This window comes from Corvus hawaiiensis, chromosome 3, assembly GCF_020740725.1.
Source record: "Corvus hawaiiensis isolate bCorHaw1 chromosome 3, bCorHaw1.pri.cur, whole genome shotgun sequence".
NCBI lineage: Eukaryota > Metazoa > Chordata > Aves > Passeriformes > Corvidae > Corvus > Corvus hawaiiensis.
In genome coordinates this window covers 42246348-42265344 of record NC_063215.1, presented here as the reverse complement: position 1 = coordinate 42265344, position 18997 = coordinate 42246348, and the positions used below count along the sequence as shown (strand labels likewise).

Here is an 18997-nt window from a genome sequence, read left to right as displayed (position 1 = left end):
TGTGTGAATGTATTGTTAAAGCACTCATTAAATAGAGGAATTGGCTAATTGGTAATCAGCAATGTATCCATATATCTTTACTCTGATTTCCAGGGGATTTCCATCCTGCATTTCTCCATAACAGTGTTGAACTCTATTGCTAGTCTGAAATAACACTTAAATGTTTAAATACCCGATGTTAATTGTTGTCAATTGTCATGTCATTTCAGCTCTGACATTCCCACAGGAAGGCTTACCAGTCTTTGTGAATTCACTGTATCCAGTATGGAAACTGCTTGGTGTTTGACTAAACTCTGACTTTAAAAGCTAAAATAGATTCTAGATAGAGACTGTAGAGTTAGAAAAAAACAGTGGAGGAGTAGACTTCAAGACCATACATGGCAGAACTCCTGTGGCTCTGGCGCTTATGTCTCCCCTTTTGTGTCTCAGACCCTCTCTTTGTTTCTGTTTGCTTAGGCTCATAGAAATGTTGGATGTTAGGGACCTCTGAAGGTCGTCTACTCCAGGCTCCCACTTGAAGTGCCAGTGTCCCCAACGCTAGATCAGGTCAGTCAAGGTTTCAGGTGACTCTTGGAAACACCCAGGGATGGAGATACCACCCTAGAATCTCCTTTTCCCTCTGTATTCCTTAGGATATGCATAATCACACTAAGGCCATCTAATATGCAAGGTGAAAGGAATAAAGAAAGGTGATGATGAATGGCAAGTATGACTTGAGTGAGTAATGAAAAAATAAGGAAAGGAGGCGGTTTGAAAACTTGGATCTTGAAAGATGGATTTAAAGTCTTGAGCTACTGTTGGTGTCATTGAGGAATGCCTCCCTGAATGTGTCTTCTTCTAAGACCAGCAGCAATTTCATCCTAAGCTTCAGCATGAACAAATGCTTGGGAAGGCTAATAACTCTTTCATTTCAGTAGTAGGAATTTTTGTGCAAGCAGGAGCCTTGTGTCTGTGTGGCATTTCTATTACATGAGTTAAACCCAAGAAGTAATACTAACTTTGTGGTGGAAGTGTCAGAACCTGAAGCTGCTTTGTGTGCATGAATGTTTTTGTAGGTAGTAGAGCAGATAAGAACATTTATTATGAGAAACTAATTCATGCTCTTTGGCAAGTAGCTCCATTATTCTAGGAAGTAACATGGGAAACTCATTACAGCCCCTAGTTTAAGAAACTAGTTTTTCTACTGGAGAAACTACCAAAATATAACACAAACATGGCAAATGTGTGTGGTTTTTTATCCTATAAAGTATCAAGCTTACAAGGCTAGTGATTAATTTATAGTTTGAAGGTTATCTTTGCAATGAAAAGGGACTAAGCTTATGTGGTTTTAGTTACAGCTTGGATTAGAGATAAAAGAGCTTGAGTTTCTGACACGAGATCTCTGACAGGACAGCAAAATATAGAGACCATCAAAGTTTCTGAATTTCAGGTCTTTTGTCATCTGTTGTCTTAATTTTCTATAATTCCAATGAAAGTCAAATATTCCTTAGGAATTTGTGTTCTAGAACAGCTAGCAAGTGTTGATTCTGACTTGTTAATGAAAAGAATGAGATCTTATTTTTCTGGAAGTCTTAAAACACTTCATCCATTTAAAAGTATTTGTTTAACCTAATTTTTACATTTGCAGATTTTTCTGAGATAAATATGAAATTATTGGTGTAAATTTGCAGGCCATTGTCAAAATTGGCTTTCAGCTGTTTAAAAGCTTTTCAAACATGATCAGTGTTTTACTTTGCTCCATTGTCTCAGAGTTAATATTAAGAACAAAGCATTTTCTAACTTCTAAACCAAAACAGAACTTTCAAGACTAGTGTCTTTTCTTTGTTGAAAGGAATTATTTCCTGGTTTACGTGGTTAAGGTTTTGACAGTATGCCTACTCTCACCTGAAAGTATGTTAATTTTTCACTTTAAACATGGGGTTCTTTTACAGGTTCTTGAAAGTCTGTGGCTCTGAACTAGTACGTCTTGAGTTGTCTTGTGGCCATTTCCTCAATGAAACGTGCTTGGAGGTCATCACTGAAATGTGTCCAAATCTTCAGGAATTAAATCTCTCATCATGTGATAAAATACCACCTCAGGCTTTCAACCACATAGCCAAAGTGGGCAGCCTGAAGCGTCTCATTCTCTACAGAACAAAAGTGGAGGTAGGAACAACTATTTCTAACCTTTGCAATAAATATTTTCAATCCTGATAAAGTTGGTTTTGGGTTTTGTTTTTTTTTCCAATAATGAAGAAGTAAATTAGAATTTTGAGTGTAAATTCAGAGGTAAATCCAGAAAATCCAAAGGTAGTTTAAAAAAACTTAGGATGATTTTTTATTTTCAAAATAGCTTTCGGCCTGCATGTTTTAACTTGCATGGTACATTGGTGACTTTTCACCAGCTGTTTTAAGCAATGTGGTAAAATTACAAATTTAATGCTCTTCTCTTATTTTGAAGTGTACTCTAGACAAACTGTATTTGGTAAATATAATTGTAAAATTATAATATTTAGTAACTTTCTTTAATTCACAACATTCTCTCCTTTAAAATGACTTGCTAGTTACTAGATTCCTACAGTCTTTGTATATTAGCAGCATTTGAGACACAGAACACAATTTTTTTGTAAAACTTTTCATTTATGGTGTAAAAATTACTTCTTTGTACAGTTACTTGACTGCCCAAATCAGAGTTGTTACTGCTTGGTGCAACACATTTCCTTCTAGGATGGAATGGGTTTGTGTGCTACAGCTGAGAAGTCTCTTGTAGTTTGCTACATTTTACAAATGTTGTATGCTTGTAAATTCGGGATTTTGAATCAGAAAAATTCCATTCCCTCTCAGTAGCTCCATTACTCATATGTTACAGCCTTACTACTGTGGTTTACTTGGAAGCTGTCGTACGTGTACTTCTGTTGCTGCAAAAGGTGCTCCAAAATGGGGGAAACCCCATGTCTCTGCAGGCTTTTTCCTTACTTCTAATCCTAGATTAAACATTTTAAGAAGAGTTTGGTTGTGTGTGTTACTTGTGCTTGTGCTTTTGGTACACGGAAGCCAGGTTGTGACACTCGATTGTGTGGGGTCTTAATCTGTAGTGTAATAAAAGGAATGAAGCTGGAACAGTAGGTTCTGTCAACCAGATGTGCAAGGGACATCTGAAGTTAAGAGTACCACATTGCATTCATAAGCAGTTCCCACCTGACGCGTGTTAGAGTTAGCTGGGTCTTGTTGTCCTTTATTTGGTGAATCCCCAGTACGTTTGTGCCCAAGGTCTAGCTAGGTGTCTGTAATGGTGAGTGGATAACACAAGGTAGGTAGATTAAAGGCTAGACTACCTGGGATGATTGGTGCTTACTGTGGGGTTTGCAGTGGAGTGTGCAGTCACTGTGAAGCCAGTGCCCCTCAGTAACTTGTTATGTTGTGGTAGCTGCTCTCTGTATTGAAGCAATTATTATTTTCTTCAAGAAGCAAATTGGTGAGCCCTGAATTTTTTGAATAGAGCTGAATTGGTGCCTTGGGTGTATCTGTTCTGTTTCTACATTACTAGTCTTTCTGTTAATCTTGGATTAATCTCCTTTATTTCATTTTGACTGTTGGCTCTTACTCACAAAGCTTTTTCAGATCCAGGAAAGATCATTGTATCAGAGGTAGTGGTTGTATAATTTTATTATTTTCTACTGTTGATTCATTAGAATCTTCTTGATTCTACTCAGGTAACTTCTGAAGTTTGAGACTTCATGCTTGTAATAGTGCAGCAGATGAGATGTACTCTGAAGTGATTGGTAGCTGTCATTCCTCTGCTATCGCTTTGCTGAGCAGAGCTTGAAATTAGATTGAATGTAGGTGGTAAAGATTTCCTGGCTTTGAAGCCATTAAATTGTGAAGATTCACTTCTGCCTTTCATGTGTATGGACATGCCTCTGCTTGTAGCTGACAAGAACATTCATTCATAATCAAGTTTATTTAAGATTGCACTTCCATTTTATGCATAATTATGAGCAAAAGGCACTATTCCTAACAAACAATGGAAGAGAAATTTCTGGAAATTTAAATAGGTAAATTGGATATGATGCTTATGTGTTACTTGTTAATATGAAGCCACTTAACAATATACATTGTGCATCACAAGTCAAAAAATAAAAGGAAAAGAATGAAGATGTAGCATAGGATTTGAATTAGAGTATTAGAGCTGTGACAAAAGTCATAGATTTGTAGAAATAACATTATCTTTCTCAACATTAGCTTCTCTTAGTGCAAATCTTTGGTTATCTGTACAAAATAGGCTGCCATTCCTTTTGTACTTTTCAGCTGGTACAGAAATGCTTGTTAGTAAGTGGTGGCTATATGCAGAAAAGGATAGATTGATCAAGCATGCTGTGAAGTGATTGAGACTTCTCTAAAACTTGTCAAGGAGTGGTAAGTGTTCGTGATTTTTGTGAAATTTGTACTGCAGTCTTCATTGTTGGAGCTTTTAAGGAGCAAACAGAGGAACAATGCTAATGATTAATCAAGAACTTGGCATTGTATTGTTGCCAATGGATCTGCTCAGTGAAAAGAATCTGAGGCTGTGAATCCACTAAGAAAAAACTGCAAACTGATCACAAGTATGTGTTTATTATGAGAAAGTAAGGTGAGAAGAACAGAGCTGATATGGTGTTCTGTTAAAGTTCTGTCTCAGAACCCAGGAAGAAGAAACCAAAAGAAAAATCTGTTCACTTCATTTAGCCTGTTTTCCTAAATAATTTAGTGGCTTGCTTTTTTTTCTTAAACCAAGCAGTATTCAAAATAAATCACAAAATTTTCATGTGTTAGAGCACATCTGGGTGAATAGTACAACTTTTGCTTTTGGTTGTGGATTTAGACGTGATTAAATAACATAGGAAGAGATGAAGATCCTCCATGCTATTTGTCAATATTTGATAATGCTGTTTCTGGTGTTGCTTTACAGTTAATAAAAATTACAGAATTAACATTTTAATAAAAGAAATTGTATTTCTCCCATTCACACCCTTAAGTACCTACCCAGATACAGGATTTTGTTACGCAGTCTAAGTCTTGCTGTAGCCTTTCCCTTTACTTTTTTGCCTTTTAATACTAAAATAGAGGAAAAAAGTTATTTCAGCATCTAAATTTAAAGTATTTGTTGTACTTTTTCCATGTATATGGTTACTGTGACACTAATAGAGAAGTTCTAAGGAAGCGCTCTGCAGAAAATTGACTACTGTTAATGATTTTTTTAGATGCATAGATTTTGAGGACAGTGGAAACTTATTAAAATTGATAACGTTATGTTGTCTGAGCAAGTGTAATTACAGTTTCTTCTTATTTTAGCTATTTTCTTTGAATAGGTTTTGTATTTGAAAATGTTGCCATTGTCTCTGTAATCAAAGCTCCAATTTTTAAGTATATATTTTTAGTGAAATGGGCAATGCTGGTGTTCTGCTACTTAGTGCACTGCTACTTCGGAAGATTGCTGTACCATCTGGAGGATGTTGTATTCTTTGGTCCTAATCCTGCTGATTCTTAAGGCCATATATAATGTTATTTCCTTGACATATTGAGTGTGAGGTTGTGTGTATAAAATTGTTTTCAAACCTCTGAATTGAAGCTTCCAATGCCTTTGAATTATTTCAACCTTTCTGTTACAAGAAAGGAAGTCCAGTGACTTCCAGTAACTCTTTAGTAACTGAAAGAAGTGTCCTGCCTGGCTATACTCCTCCCCACAAAATGTAGCTTATTTTTCCAGTGCTATAAGTTCGTTATTAAAGGTTCTCAAAGGTTGTTTGATTATGTGTATGCTTGAATAATTTGTATCTTGCTTTGAGAAACTAATCTCAACTTTTTATAAATGTAATTTCTTTGTGCTGAAGACCACTATTGTATTTGTGGGATTTTTGTGCTGGTGTTTTTGGTATTCACTAATACATAACTCCTTCATGTTTATTCATTGAGAGTGTATTCACAGCATAACTTAAGCACTTGTTGGCATTGATAAATTTGAAGAATACAATAAACAGAGGTATTACTGTCTCAGTCCGGCCCTGTGGGCTCACACGTGTGCACGCACAAACGCACGGCTAGCTTCTGTATAAAGTCAGCAGCAAAGAGATGGGAAGGTTCTTTTGTGGGGGTTCCAACAGGAGCATTTATTGCTTCTACACTGTCAAAGGTTACAGAGGCAAAAGAGAGAACAACGGCGAACTCAGGGGTTTTATCTGGGGGCAGGGAAAAGGCGGGGCTAGGGAACAGGGACCAATGGAGAAGCTCTGGGGGAGCGACAAGGGGTAGAGGCCAACAGCCAACCGGGGGAGCTAAACTGGGGTAGGTTACTGTAACAGAGCAATGCGTCCTGGGAGAAGCCTTCCTGGTCACCCTAACCCTGACCAGTAAGTCTCTGGCACCAGAGATTGTGTTACCAAGAGTTCTCTGTCCCTTGTGCCACAGGCCAATCGGCTACCACACAGTGGAGGTATTATTGTATATAGTAACTGGCAATATCTTTATCCTTAAGCATGAAATTGTCTTAATTTAATGCTTACTGTGAAGTATTTAGTCCATATAAATAATGCAGCCAAAATTGTATTTTAAAGACACCAAAGCCACAATTACAGTAGGCGAACTTGTCAGTCTTCTTATTGATGGGTGTAAATTTTAATGTAAGATTATATATTTCATGTTGCATGACATTCTGAAATCTTTCTAATGTGTAAAGAAGAAGTTTTTAAAGTTTGTATTTGAATTATATTTGAGATACAAAATCAATTAAATTCAAAACCAATTACAATGGACAAAGGATTTTGTTTTTCACACCTTTTAAAGCAAGTTTTGTATTTATAGATTTTATCTCTGATAATTTTGACCAAAAACAAATTTGGAACTTGGGCAGCTGTGAGAGAGGACACTGGGAATCTTGGATACCAAAAAGAAGCAGAAGAATTGTAGCAGTAATTTTAGCTCTTATTTTCTTGTGCCATGAGCAATATAAGTTAATGCTGCCATAAAACTGTTCTACAGAGTTTTCAGAAATAACCTGTTATGGGTCATATCATACCTTTGAGAGCTATTGTTTAAAGGGTTTTCACTTTGGACAAAATTCCATTGGCTTGGGTATGAATCTTTAGGATGAAGAGTTGCAAGCAAATAGTGGGGGAAAAAAAAGTTGAAAGGCTCTAGCTGGAATGTGGATTCTTGGAATCAAGTTGAGTCAGTGACAAATAATCGTGTGATACAGGGCCTTGATGGTGCTTTTTGATTTCATGTCAGGCTGATAGCGTGGAATTTGGTTGTTTGAGCCTGTAACGTGAAGTGAGGGGGAAGAATGAAGGTGTAAAACAGATTTTCAGACATAAGGGAGGACATAATTTGACCAAATAAAGCAAAACCAGAATACAGTAATTTAATTAACTGCTGAGACTATTACTTTCATTGAATTAATTCAGTAATTGCTGTGTTGCTGTGTCCCAGTCTCTGCTGTGCCCCTGGCACTGCCAATTAGCTGTAGAGAACAAAAAGGTGCCCCTGTATATTCTGAATCCCAGCTTGCAAATTATACTGGGTCTGTTTCTGAGGAGCCAAGTTGTTCTGACTTTTGAAAGGCTACACCTGCACTTGGTAGTAAGGCTCATTCCACCTTATAAGTGTTCATACTGCAGCAGCTTTTTAAAACATGTTGTAAAGTTTTGGAGACAAAAGTTTTATCATTGTCTCAAAAATCATATCTCAAAAATGATCCTGTAATCCAAGTGCATTAGGGGAAGACGGGAAGCTGATTTTTAATAAATACATTTCAGTTATTTTCCTTTTCATCATGTTTCTTTCCATGTTGTATCTTGCAAGGTGATAGCTGATGGATGCTTGAGGGAGAACAGAATTCCTGTTCTAATGCCAGCTTCTACTGTAGAGGAAAATTATTTGCTGCCATGTTTATTTTGAATCTATAAATGAAAATTGTTTGCATTACTATAAGAAGGTATCACTCAAATAGACTTGTGATTGTGGTATTTAAGGACAGAGTGGGGGGCTGATCCCAGAAAGGGACTGGGTCTTACATCTCTTGACAGCGTTTTTCAGTCAGGTTGGAGATGACAGCTGAGCTGGAGCCAGGTGGTCTGGGCTAAACAGTTTCCAGAAGTTCCTTCCCACACTTAGCTCTTGTGTGATTCTCTGACTTAGTGCTGATGACACTAACTGAGGACTTAACCTGGGAGCTTTTTTCTCCTGATCTCTGACCGGGACCATGGCCAGTTACAAGGTGCACGGTTTCTGTATGCCACACTTCTTCCATCAGTAAAATTTGTGTAGTAGCAACTTACTCATTTTATAGCTGTGGTATGAGGATAAATATAAAGAAGGCTGAGATTCTCTGACATGTGTGGTACTATATAGGATACTCTGTACAGGGGTGTGTGTGAGGACTTGAAATACTGTACATAACATAACAGGGTTTTCTAAGTTGCAGGAAGTTCAGTTTGTTACAAAGCTTTACCTTTTTTCCTCTGGAAAATTTGAGAAAAGGATTGTTAAAGCTTGCTTAAGAGGTATAATCATTTCTGGGCACAAAATGGTTGGATACTTGCAGTGATATCTCTGTCTGGGACTACATAGGCATCTTGTTCTTCCAAAAGGCCACAAAAACTACCTTGTAAAGGGTGAGGTGATCACTTCTATTTGTTTCCTTATGAAATTGCTTGGGGAACTGAAAGACTTAAGCATTAAATAAATTTGGCCACCATTTAGTTCTAATTTGACATATGATTCCCTGCCAGTTTCAATAACTGACATTTTCTGTAACATTTCATTTAGCTGAAAATTAACATATAGAGAAGTGAAAGCAGACCAAAAGAAGGTGAACGATTTGACTAGCTGTGTAGACCACAGATCCAAGTTTAGTTTCAAGAAATAGTATATTATGTATTTTGTGTGTTATTGAATGTTAGTGTACTATCCCTGGATGTGGGGTTTTTTTCTGTAAAAAATAAGCTACTGAGAATAGGTATTTATCCTCAGAACTCAAAATCCTGGAAGTAGTCTAAAGATGGGTATTTTCTGGGCAACCAGCAGGTATGAAAACTTCTTCTGAAAACTAAGGCTAGTACTTTATAATTATCTAAAACTAACTTTGTGTTTTTTTTAACTGGTTAAACCACTGACTCTTACATGTTTATAAGCATGCATCTCATCTCATCTCTATAAATCTCTCACAGTACCTTGTATCTTTAGCATAATTGTTTTGAAGTATCATAGACCAACAAGTCCGTAACTGAAGTTATCTTGATGCCTTAAAATACTGTGTGGGCAGGGAATGAATGGGAGAGGAAATAATCCTGGAATCATGTTTTACAGTTTCTTTGTTGGAGCAGATTTAGATGAAAATTGTATTTCACCATTACTCTACATTTGGTTTTCTGCATTATTAATGTATTACGTTCTTCTTTCTGTAAGAAAAAATTGCTTTTGGGGACTACTGCAGCATGATTGTAGGTTTTTAGATGCGGAGGTATGCTACCTTGAAATTCACTAAGTAGACCTTTTTTTTACTTACAGGCAGTATTGGTTTGCCCTGTTGTACCTTCCAAAAGGCATAGTTTAATAGAAGTTTGCAGAATTCTGGCTTCGCATCCAAAGAGGTTTTTAATCGTTGTGGTAGAACAGCACATGCCAAGTAATTTCTGACTTAGTTCTTTCACAGACTGTGCCAAGAAAATCCCCTCACCCAAACAGTTGATTTTTGTCTTTCTTCTAGTGCTGTATAATGCCAAAGGGAGGAAAAAATAAGTATTGTAAATTTTTTATAGATTTTTAATTACTTTTGACAGTCTTGACAAGATCATCTTTTACATTTGCATGGGGTGTTTGTAATTACAAATATTTATAGCAATAGTGGCACTCAGATTGAAATAGAATTGGTTTCTTCTGAGGATTTCCTTGGTTGGTTGATGGGGTTTTTTACTACAGGTAGTTCTAGTACGCTGAAACTTTTTTTGGTGTGGTACCTATTGTTGGGGTTTGGGGAGTTCCCCTTCTGTTTTCTTTTTTTTCTCTTGAGGAATTTTTCCCATATATGTTACTGGGGCGACAAATTGCTGGGTGCTTGGGAGAAGCAAAAGACCTGGCCACAGAGGGAGGGGTCCAGCGGGTTACTCTCTTTCACCTGGGCTTGTGGGCTGTGGTTCTCGGTGTTTGGACGGAGAGAGAGGCTGCCATCGTGGTGGAGGGAATTCATCAGCACTGCAGGCTTCTGCTTTTTCGGCTGCCTTCCTTCTACTGTGAGTAGAGCTTGCTCACTGGAGTGGCTGTTGCACTGGGACCCTAACAGCCCACCTTACTAAAAGAGGGACCTGTTCACCATCTGCTTGGGTGCCTCAGGAAAAACCTCAGGGCTCCCAAGCCCGCCTTCCCCTGCCCCGCTGGGAGCCGAGCTGCAGCTGCCCTGCCCCTGCCGTTGCTTTGAGCCTTCGCTACTCTGTAGCCCCGCACGCCCTGCCTGCCCAGCCCTCCAGGAGTTCCTGCTGCAGCTCCTGAGTTTAATACATCTTGTCTGCCACCCGGGATTTGTGCTCGTCCCTGCTGTTCCAGCCTGCTGTTCCCGAGGGTCTGGCCGGACACGGGGATCGGCTGCCCAGGGGTTTGTGAAGCTCCTTTGTCCCATCCCTTCCCGGGATCCCAGGGCACCGGTGCCGCGTGCTCCCCGAGCTCGCTCCGGAGCGCCCCCTGCAGCCGCGGGGGAACCATCGCACCTGCCCTGCTCACCGGGAGCCGCCAGCGCCCCTGCCGGCTGCGAGCGGAACGGCACCCGAGGGGAAAGGGCCTGACAGCCGAGAAGGCTGGCACTGGGTTTGTGATTGTTTCCTGTTACTGCCATAGTTATTGCTGTTTGTTTGACTGGTTATACATTAGTAAAGAACTGATATTCCTATTCCTCATATCTTTGCCTGAAACCCCTTAATTTCAAAATTATAATATTTCAGAGGGAAGGGGGTTGCATATTTCATTTCAAGGGAGGCTTCTGCCTTCCTTGGCAGACACCTGTCTTTCAAACAAAGACACCTATGAAATACTACTTCACTGGCTCACTGGCTTAAGATATACTGATACATCAACTATTTGAAAATACAGTTTAATTTAAAAACAGCAAGTAGTGCTCATGGTGTGTGTGCTGAAGTTAGAGATGTTTTGAGCTAATCTGTTCCCACAGTTGTGTGTTTCTCTGGGTGAGTCAGCCAGTTCCAACATCCCATGCTGTAAATTTAAACCTTTTGGGAACAAAAGGGAAGCTTCTGCCCAGATCATGAAAGAGGAGCCTTTCTGTACAGTTCTAAGAATGTTCTGATTTTTCTGCTAAAGAATCAGCTTCTGAGAATTATGGATGTGATTGGTGGGCTTGAGAGAGACAGAGATTTCACTGGCCTGGCCTTAGTCTGCAGTTCTCAAGTTCTTCTTTCTTTCAGTATCTCAGGTTCCAAGAATTTTAAGGAATTAATTCAAAAGTTATTGACTTAGATAGTTTTTAGGAAGACAGAATACTTAGAGCACCTTGCAGAGCTACCTCCTCATTACCACCACATTTACCTCTCCTCATTGAGGCAGGGATGTGGGGTGGGTATTGAAGGAAATACTTTTCACTTGTAACTTGGATTTTTAATGCTAAAAATACAAAATTAAATCCTGCATAATTCAATTTTTGCTTCAACAAAAAGGTTAACTGGAGAATTAGTAACCCTGATTAAAAGCAAGCAAGGGAAGGGAGGAAGCAGTCTTTAATTATGATAGTCTTTAGATTCCTTTGTCTTAGCATTAACTTCACTGAAAAATTTGAAGAAAAAATTGCAGAAGAATAAAAATCTTGTAAAAGATTTAGGCTCTTGTTTTGTTGAGGGGCTGGAAGAATTCCCAATTTATGTCAAAGTTCTTCTGAGAAGAGGAAAAAACAACCTGTTGTTTGTCTCCAGTAAAAAAGTAACAAATTTTAAAGTATCTTTAAAGATTTATCTATAGAAAGTTAATTAAAAGCTGCAGATTATTTCTTCCCTAACCCAACCCAAAGCAAAACTTTGTTGTTTTTCTTAAGCTCTTCCTTTAATCTTCCAGAGTCACACTGTGGTGCACTTGTTTTCATACCTTGTATGGCAGTGCAGCTCTTACGTGATATTATAGTGCATCATTTGTATTTTTTTAACCCTTTTTATATTTTTTTAATCTCTGAGTGCTTGACAATGAAACTGCAATGAGTAAATAGTCAAATATTCAAAGTGCATCTTTCACAGGTGAGTCCCATCTGCCACAGACAGAAGGGCTTTCTGTTTGAACAGACATTGAGCTCAAGCTCAGTTGGATGCTTTCTTTATCATAGTAACATCAGAAATGATTTGTGCTTTCTGCTGGATCATGAATGTAAAAAAATCCTGAAAAAAGTCAAGCAAGATTCAGTCTTACCAAGTGTAATCCTCTGGCATCAGTGTTTGGTTTCTCTGCTGGTGGGTTGTCTGTTCAAACCAGCAAGGCTTTTGCAACATCGAAGTCAAAACCTGTGTGATGGCCAAGGCCTTTACAAAGACAAGATACAATTTAGTCCAATATCACCTATTTATTTGAAGTATACACAGCACATAACTGTCTTCCAGTAGGTATTACTGTATGTATCCAGGCATGCATTACAGAGTGGAAGACTTTGATGTTTGGGCAGACCTGTCACCTGTCTTAAGTGGAGTAAAGTAGGATTTCAAGTGGTAATCTCATCTCTAGGTCAAGCCAGGATCAGCCCTGTTGATGTCCTTTCTGACAGACATTTGTTGTACCAGTATATAAAGATTTCAGAGAATCTTCAGACCATCTTCCCTTTTTCTGAGGTTTATGACTCACTACTATGCCCTAAAATATTTCTGAAATCTGCTCTGTAATGTTGTGTTTAGCAGCACTGTCATATCCTTCTGATGAGTTTGGCGTCAAAGTCTTCTCTCTGAAAGCAACTTCGTCACTGTATGTTTTCCTCATCTGAAAACATCTTTCCTGGGAATGGAGGATAGGGCAGACCATTTTATTCACCCACTTTGAACTCTTCCTGTTGTCTATGGTGTCTTATAAAAATTAATTGTTTTGGTAGGTTTTGGTTTGGCTTGGATGGCATAAGAAATTCAGACCACTGAAGCCATGACTCCACAAAGCAAAAGTAAATCTTACCTAAAGTTTGTTTCCAGAGTGTTTCTTTGTTTTAGTGTATTTTGGGGTTTTATAATCATCCACTCTTCTCTCAATCACTGTAAAAGGGAGCATGTATGAAGCTAAACTTTGCCTTTGGTTCAGCGGAAACTCAAAAAATCTCCAAACTATATATGTCTTGGCTAGTAGGCTAAAGAATGTTGTTAGATGTCGTTGATGTTGTTAGACAGTCTTTGATTTGACTGTCTGTGCTTGGCCAAAAAAGTGAAGTTAGACTCCAGGTTAAGGCTTGCTGATCTGGAGTTTAGGTGGCCTCTTAGCTCTTCCTGTGAAGCACTTTAACATTTGGAAGTTGGCCTGTGTTACAGCTCCAGGATCGTGTGATTGCCTTGCTGATCTCCTTTGCTTAAGTAGAGTGTTGTCACTCATGTTGTTGTACTGACAGATGGCTCGACACAGACAGGTTATTACAATGATAGTCCTTCTATATGTAGTGCATATGGATTCTGTGAGCTGCCATTCTCTCCAGCTATTTTCATGTCTTTTGCCACCTGGGTTCTCAACTGACTGAGACACAGCTAGGCATGCACAAAGGGTTTTTTCTTCTTACATGACATATGCAAAGCCCACCTCAGTTACAGAAGAACAGACACTGCGTCTGAAGGAAATCTGGTTTGCTGTGTGTGGGCATGTATGCGCCCCAGAAGAGGAATTAATATAGCCAGTGAAATGAATGTTGAGTATGTAGTTGTTTACTCTTGAGCTTGACTTGGCATGATTTCTGATGGAATGACATGGTGTTCTACCAAGCTCCCTTCGATTACTCAGATTTCTAGTGGGTTTTTTTTAAGTTGTTTTGGTTTTTAAAATAATGATTTAAAATAATAGATTGTGAAAAGACCTTTGAAAATGTGGACTCAGTGCATGTCAGTACAGGAAGGACTGTCTTAAAAAAGAGAGGGACTAAAAGGTACTCCGAGAGATCCATGACATTCCTGTTCATGTTAACACAAGGAGCTCAGTTGTCTACGAAGATAATTATGAATACTAGTCTTCCTCTCTATTTCACCCCTCTCTGAAGAAGCATGGAATTGATTCCACATCGTACAAGCTATTCAGAGTGACTGTTCACTTTTATACTGTTTGTGTCAATTAAGGAAAGAGATTGCTGTTTCTCACTGGCCTTTCAGGCCAGTGTTTAAATTCCAGTCTGGAAACCATTACTAAAAAACTTGGTAGAATGCAGCAGTATATTCAGCTTTCCTGTGGAGTTATCTGAATACCTGCAGAAACCTTGTTTGGAGCTCTGTGTGCAGTCAGAGACTGATCTGTTTAGCTCCGATATGTAAGGTTTGCAGACAGCAGTTTGGGGATTTTGCTTTTAATTTGTGTGTCTGGGTAGGTTCTAAAGCTCATAGCTTTCACTGAGTTGAAAAGGAAAGACTATGTCTCATTCTCTTTGAGTTATTTGTTTATTCCTCTTTAATGATCCAAATGAACCATTTGCTTATTAAGGGCGCAATTTAAAATGAATTGGATATTTACACATTTACCAGCCTTAAAATATTCTTAATAACCTCTTTAGTAATGAATTTTTAATGCTTGTGTTTCATTCCCTAGCTACCTTTTCCTTTAAAAATGAAAGTCAAGCACTTATGGGGACAGTGAGTTTCTAGACTTCTACCAAGATACGTGTGAGGAAGGCTTACTCTTAGCATCTACTTTTAGGCTGCCTTTGGGAAATCAAATCTTAGAAGGCCAGGTTGGAATCGAGATTCCATACATGTCAAGTGTTGGGTGTTTATAATTGCTCCCTGGAGACACCTAAATTAAATGTCTGAAATGGTCTCTGTGAATACCCCGTGCTGTGTCCCTGTTCCATGTCTCCAGTGCAAGGAATCAGATGTTTCTTCTTGGCGATATGAAGGATCATATTTCTGCCAAGTTTCATTGGAATGTAACAAACTGAGGAAACTAAGTAAAGCATTTAACTATAAACTTTCTGAAAACAAGTAAATTTATATTTAAATAAACTATAAATTATACTACCCCTGCATACAAACATTGTTGACTAGTGTTCTTGTTGTAATTACACTTAACAGCAGTCGATGACTTTGTCACTTGTATATTGCTTGGGGGTTTATTTCTGTTAGAAATTGTTGGATATCCTGTAGAAATCCACGTTTTTGTTGTTAATGTGTTGTGAAGCCTAGTCCTGTTTTAAAGTTCATATAGATTACAAAGTCCTAATGAAGTGATGTTTTAAGTGTGATGCACAGATATTTGGGATGTGAATCCCAGATTATGTTCTTTTTTTCACACTGTGTGTGTTTCCAACTACAAAACAAAATATGGCTACAGACAATGCAGAAGGGTCTTTACTGTATCTTAGAAACACAGGTAAAAATCTGTAGTTTCTTTTGTTGTGGAACAGAACAGCTGTGCACTTTATGTAAGGTGCATCTGATGTTGCAGTCCAATTTCAGGCTGAGCAATGTGCAGTACTTTTGGCAAAGAATGGCCACATTAAATGACAGGAACAGGACTGTAAAATACACATTATATCTGTTTCAGTGTGCGTGATAGTAGTTACAAGTGCTCAATGGCTGTCAGCATCCTTGTCAGCACGGAGCCTCCTTTGACATTAAAGTCACCAGCCCAGCCCTAATGCTGTGCAGCTCTATTGGCAGTTCCATCAGGCTGCAGCTGATGGGTGAATGTCAGAGCCTGCTCTCTTCTCCCGGTGTGTCCCCAGCCCTCTGTGTTTGCAGGCTGGCCTTGCCTGTTTTTTGATCTTGCCACGCTTCTTCATAAGCTCTCCTATGGGAAATGAGCGGATAGGTCAGTGGTGTGTGGGTATCTTCAGGGCAGCACAGAACCCCATCCAAAGTGACTTGCATAAATGTTTGTAACGATTACCATTTCTTTAAGCCAATCAATGGGTAAAGTACCCAGAGACTCATTAGGTGGCATTTGAGGCATCTGTAAAAGAGTTTTGAGCTGTATTTCAGGAAATGCGGTGACAGCCTTTAATGTCTAATTGACCTCTTCTCTGTTTCACTTTCCATATTTCCTTCTGATGTGTTCCCCCGTGGCAGCAAACAGCCCTGCTCAGTATTTTGAACTTCTGCTCGGAGCTGCAGCACCTCAGCCTGGGCAGCTGTGTCATGGTGAGTGACACCACCCATTCAGGGTGGGTGTGGGTGTGGGTGTGTGCACTCGCTTGCTTTGGAACTCAGTCTGGGTTTGTTTCACAAAGGTGTGTTAAGTGTGACGGTGATACAAGACTCTACTCTTTGGAAGGTTCAAGATGAATGCAGCTTGGTCATATACTTAAGGGTTACGTACTGGTTTAGTAGGCCTAAAACATAGCTTGTAGGCTTTCTCAGAGTTCTTCAGCCTCTTTCTAAGTTTTTGGGCATTCTCTATATGCATAATCACTTAATAAGTAGTTAATGAGACTTTCATAAGGAGATGTAGCAACTGATCAATGTAAAATGGAAATAAGTAAATTCTTCAAGCATTCTTCAGTGCTTACACTTTCTGTGGTCATAAAAGCTGTTGTAATCATCTTTTTAAGGGAAAACAACTGTGCAAAAGAAGTTTCTCCAAAGAAACAACTTTTGCTGCATTTTGATCCTCAGTATTGAGTGAATTTAAAAACACCTATATTTGGGGTTTATAGGAAATTTATTTTATTTTTGTCTTTTATAAAAGTAGATCTCACTGTACCATACAATGGACAATTCTCAGAGCTCTTTAGAAATGACAAATGCTTCAGACATCTGTTATGTGTGTTAGGAAGCAAACCTTGAAACACCTCTGTATATCTGGAACGATGTTACACGTCACCGAGTGTTTGCTTTCCTTGCAGATTGAAGACTATGACCTTATAGCAAGCATGATGGGAGCAAAATGCAAAAAGCTTCGCAGTCTGGATTTGTGGAGATGTAAAAACATAACTGAAAGCGGGATTGCAGAATTGGCTTCAGGCTGCCAGCTTTTGGAAGAACTTGATCTTGGTTGGTGCCCTACGCTACAGAGCAGTACAGGCTGCTTCACAAACCTTGCACGTAAACTCCCCAATTTGCAGAAGCTCTTTCTCACGGCCAACAGGTCTGTGTGTGACACAGACATCGAGGAGCTCGCTGCCAACTGTACGCACTTACGGCAGCTGGATATATTGGGTAAGAGGATGTAGGAATATTGGTGTTTGTTTTACTGTGTCTCGAAAGCCTTTCAGTTAAAGAGGAGTCATTAAGACAAAACTGTCTTCTAAACATAATTTTTAAATAATTATTTCTTAAAATTATGGTTTAGCACATGGAAAAAAAGAGGGATGTTTTACTCACTGCATGAATTCTGACTCAGAATCCAGTGGATTTATACCAGCCGTATAATTTGATTGCTGAGTATGAATTGCTTAAACTAGAATTTAAGTGCAAGATTTTTTCCAGTAATTTTTATTTTCATGACCATCGTTTTTTTTAACTGAAGCCTTTCTCTTTTGATTATCAGAAGATCCAATTTCTTATCATTCCTTCTGCTTTTGTGGTTTTATTTCTGTGAAGTGTGATGAAGTACGTTTATAGCATGAGTCTCTGATCAATAAACAGATTTTGCTTTTGTGCAGTAAATACTTGTTATTTATATTATATAGGTATATACTCTGCAATACTGAATTTCTTCATCATTTTTATCAGGAAGTGAATTTGAGTTAATAAAGATGAAAGGGTAATTAACAGCAAAACTTAAATAGACTTTCTAGTAAGGTGGGAAGGAAGTGATGAGGGTTAAAAAGCATAGCAAATCTGAAATTTCTAATCCTCTGCAACTTCCATAGTTGAAAGTATTTTTAGAAATCTAAAGTAAATATACTTTGAACTCTCAAGTAAGGACTTTGAGAAGTATAGTTTTGTGTGATGCTGAATTTACTCTTTTATGGTGGCATATGAGGTTTTCTTTTTATAATAATGTAGGACAGCAGGGATGTTTGTGACATCAATGTGGGAGAAAATTCTTCGTGTTTTTACCAACTTATTTTCACAGGTTATCTGAAAAAGGAAGATTTAAATGGAAGGGAATAAAGTTGCTGCTCTGTGACACTGTTGGGGCTGCCTGAGGCAGCACAGCGTCCAGCTGCAGATGTCCTTGGCTTCTGCTGCTGCAGGCAGGGGTTGGCTGCAGCTTGCAGGGAAAGCTGGCTCCTTCGCAAGGAGCGAGCCCCAAACAATGGTGGTGTAAAAGCATCGGCAGAGGCAAAGGATGAGAGAGGAGTCTCTGTGCAGCTTCCAGCTGGTTTATTGCCAGTGGAAGATCCAGGGACAAAGACCAGGAAAAGGGGGAAAGCACTGCATTTTATAGCGGGGGGTGAAACAAAGGGAAAAAAACAATGGGAACCAACTGAGGAGGAGCAGACAACAGGGGAATAACCAATGGGGATAACTTAGGGGAGGGAATTACATGAGTAGACCAATGGGGCATCGAAGAAGGGAGAACTTTCCAGAACTAATACATAAGCAACTAAGGGAAATACATAAACATGAACTTATACATAAAACTGGGTGGGGAACTCCTGAACCAATAAACTTAAAACGTAAACTAAGAACAACTTGGAGCAGGGGAGCTCGCTGTAACCAAGGTGAGAATCAGACCTCTGTGTTCTGGAGGCCTGTCCATCAGTCCTCTGAATGCTCTGCTGTAGTGGCCACTGCCACATGCACTGCAACAGCTCTGTGTACTTCTAACATTTAATAATTATAATGAAAATATTACATTTAGGTTGAGAGGGATACTGCAAAGAACTGAGAGACATCAATGTGAGTAATGTTGCAAGCAAGTTTAAGGCTATCAGCATGTATTA

General features: G+C 38.8%; 1 protein-coding gene across 1 annotated transcript in view; it reads left to right on the top strand.

The window, feature by feature from the left end:
• Nucleotides 1-18997, top strand: part of FBXL4 (F-box and leucine rich repeat protein 4) — a 61622-nt gene that overhangs the window by 30679 nt on the left and 11946 nt on the right. Inside the window, exons 6-8 of the mRNA XM_048296892.1 lie at nt 1932-2145; nt 16233-16304; nt 17009-17321. Of these exons, the coding sequence (XP_048152849.1) occupies nt 1932-2145; nt 16233-16304; nt 17009-17321 (599 nt within the window). The remainder of the gene's footprint in view (nt 1-1931; nt 2146-16232; nt 16305-17008; nt 17322-18997) is intronic.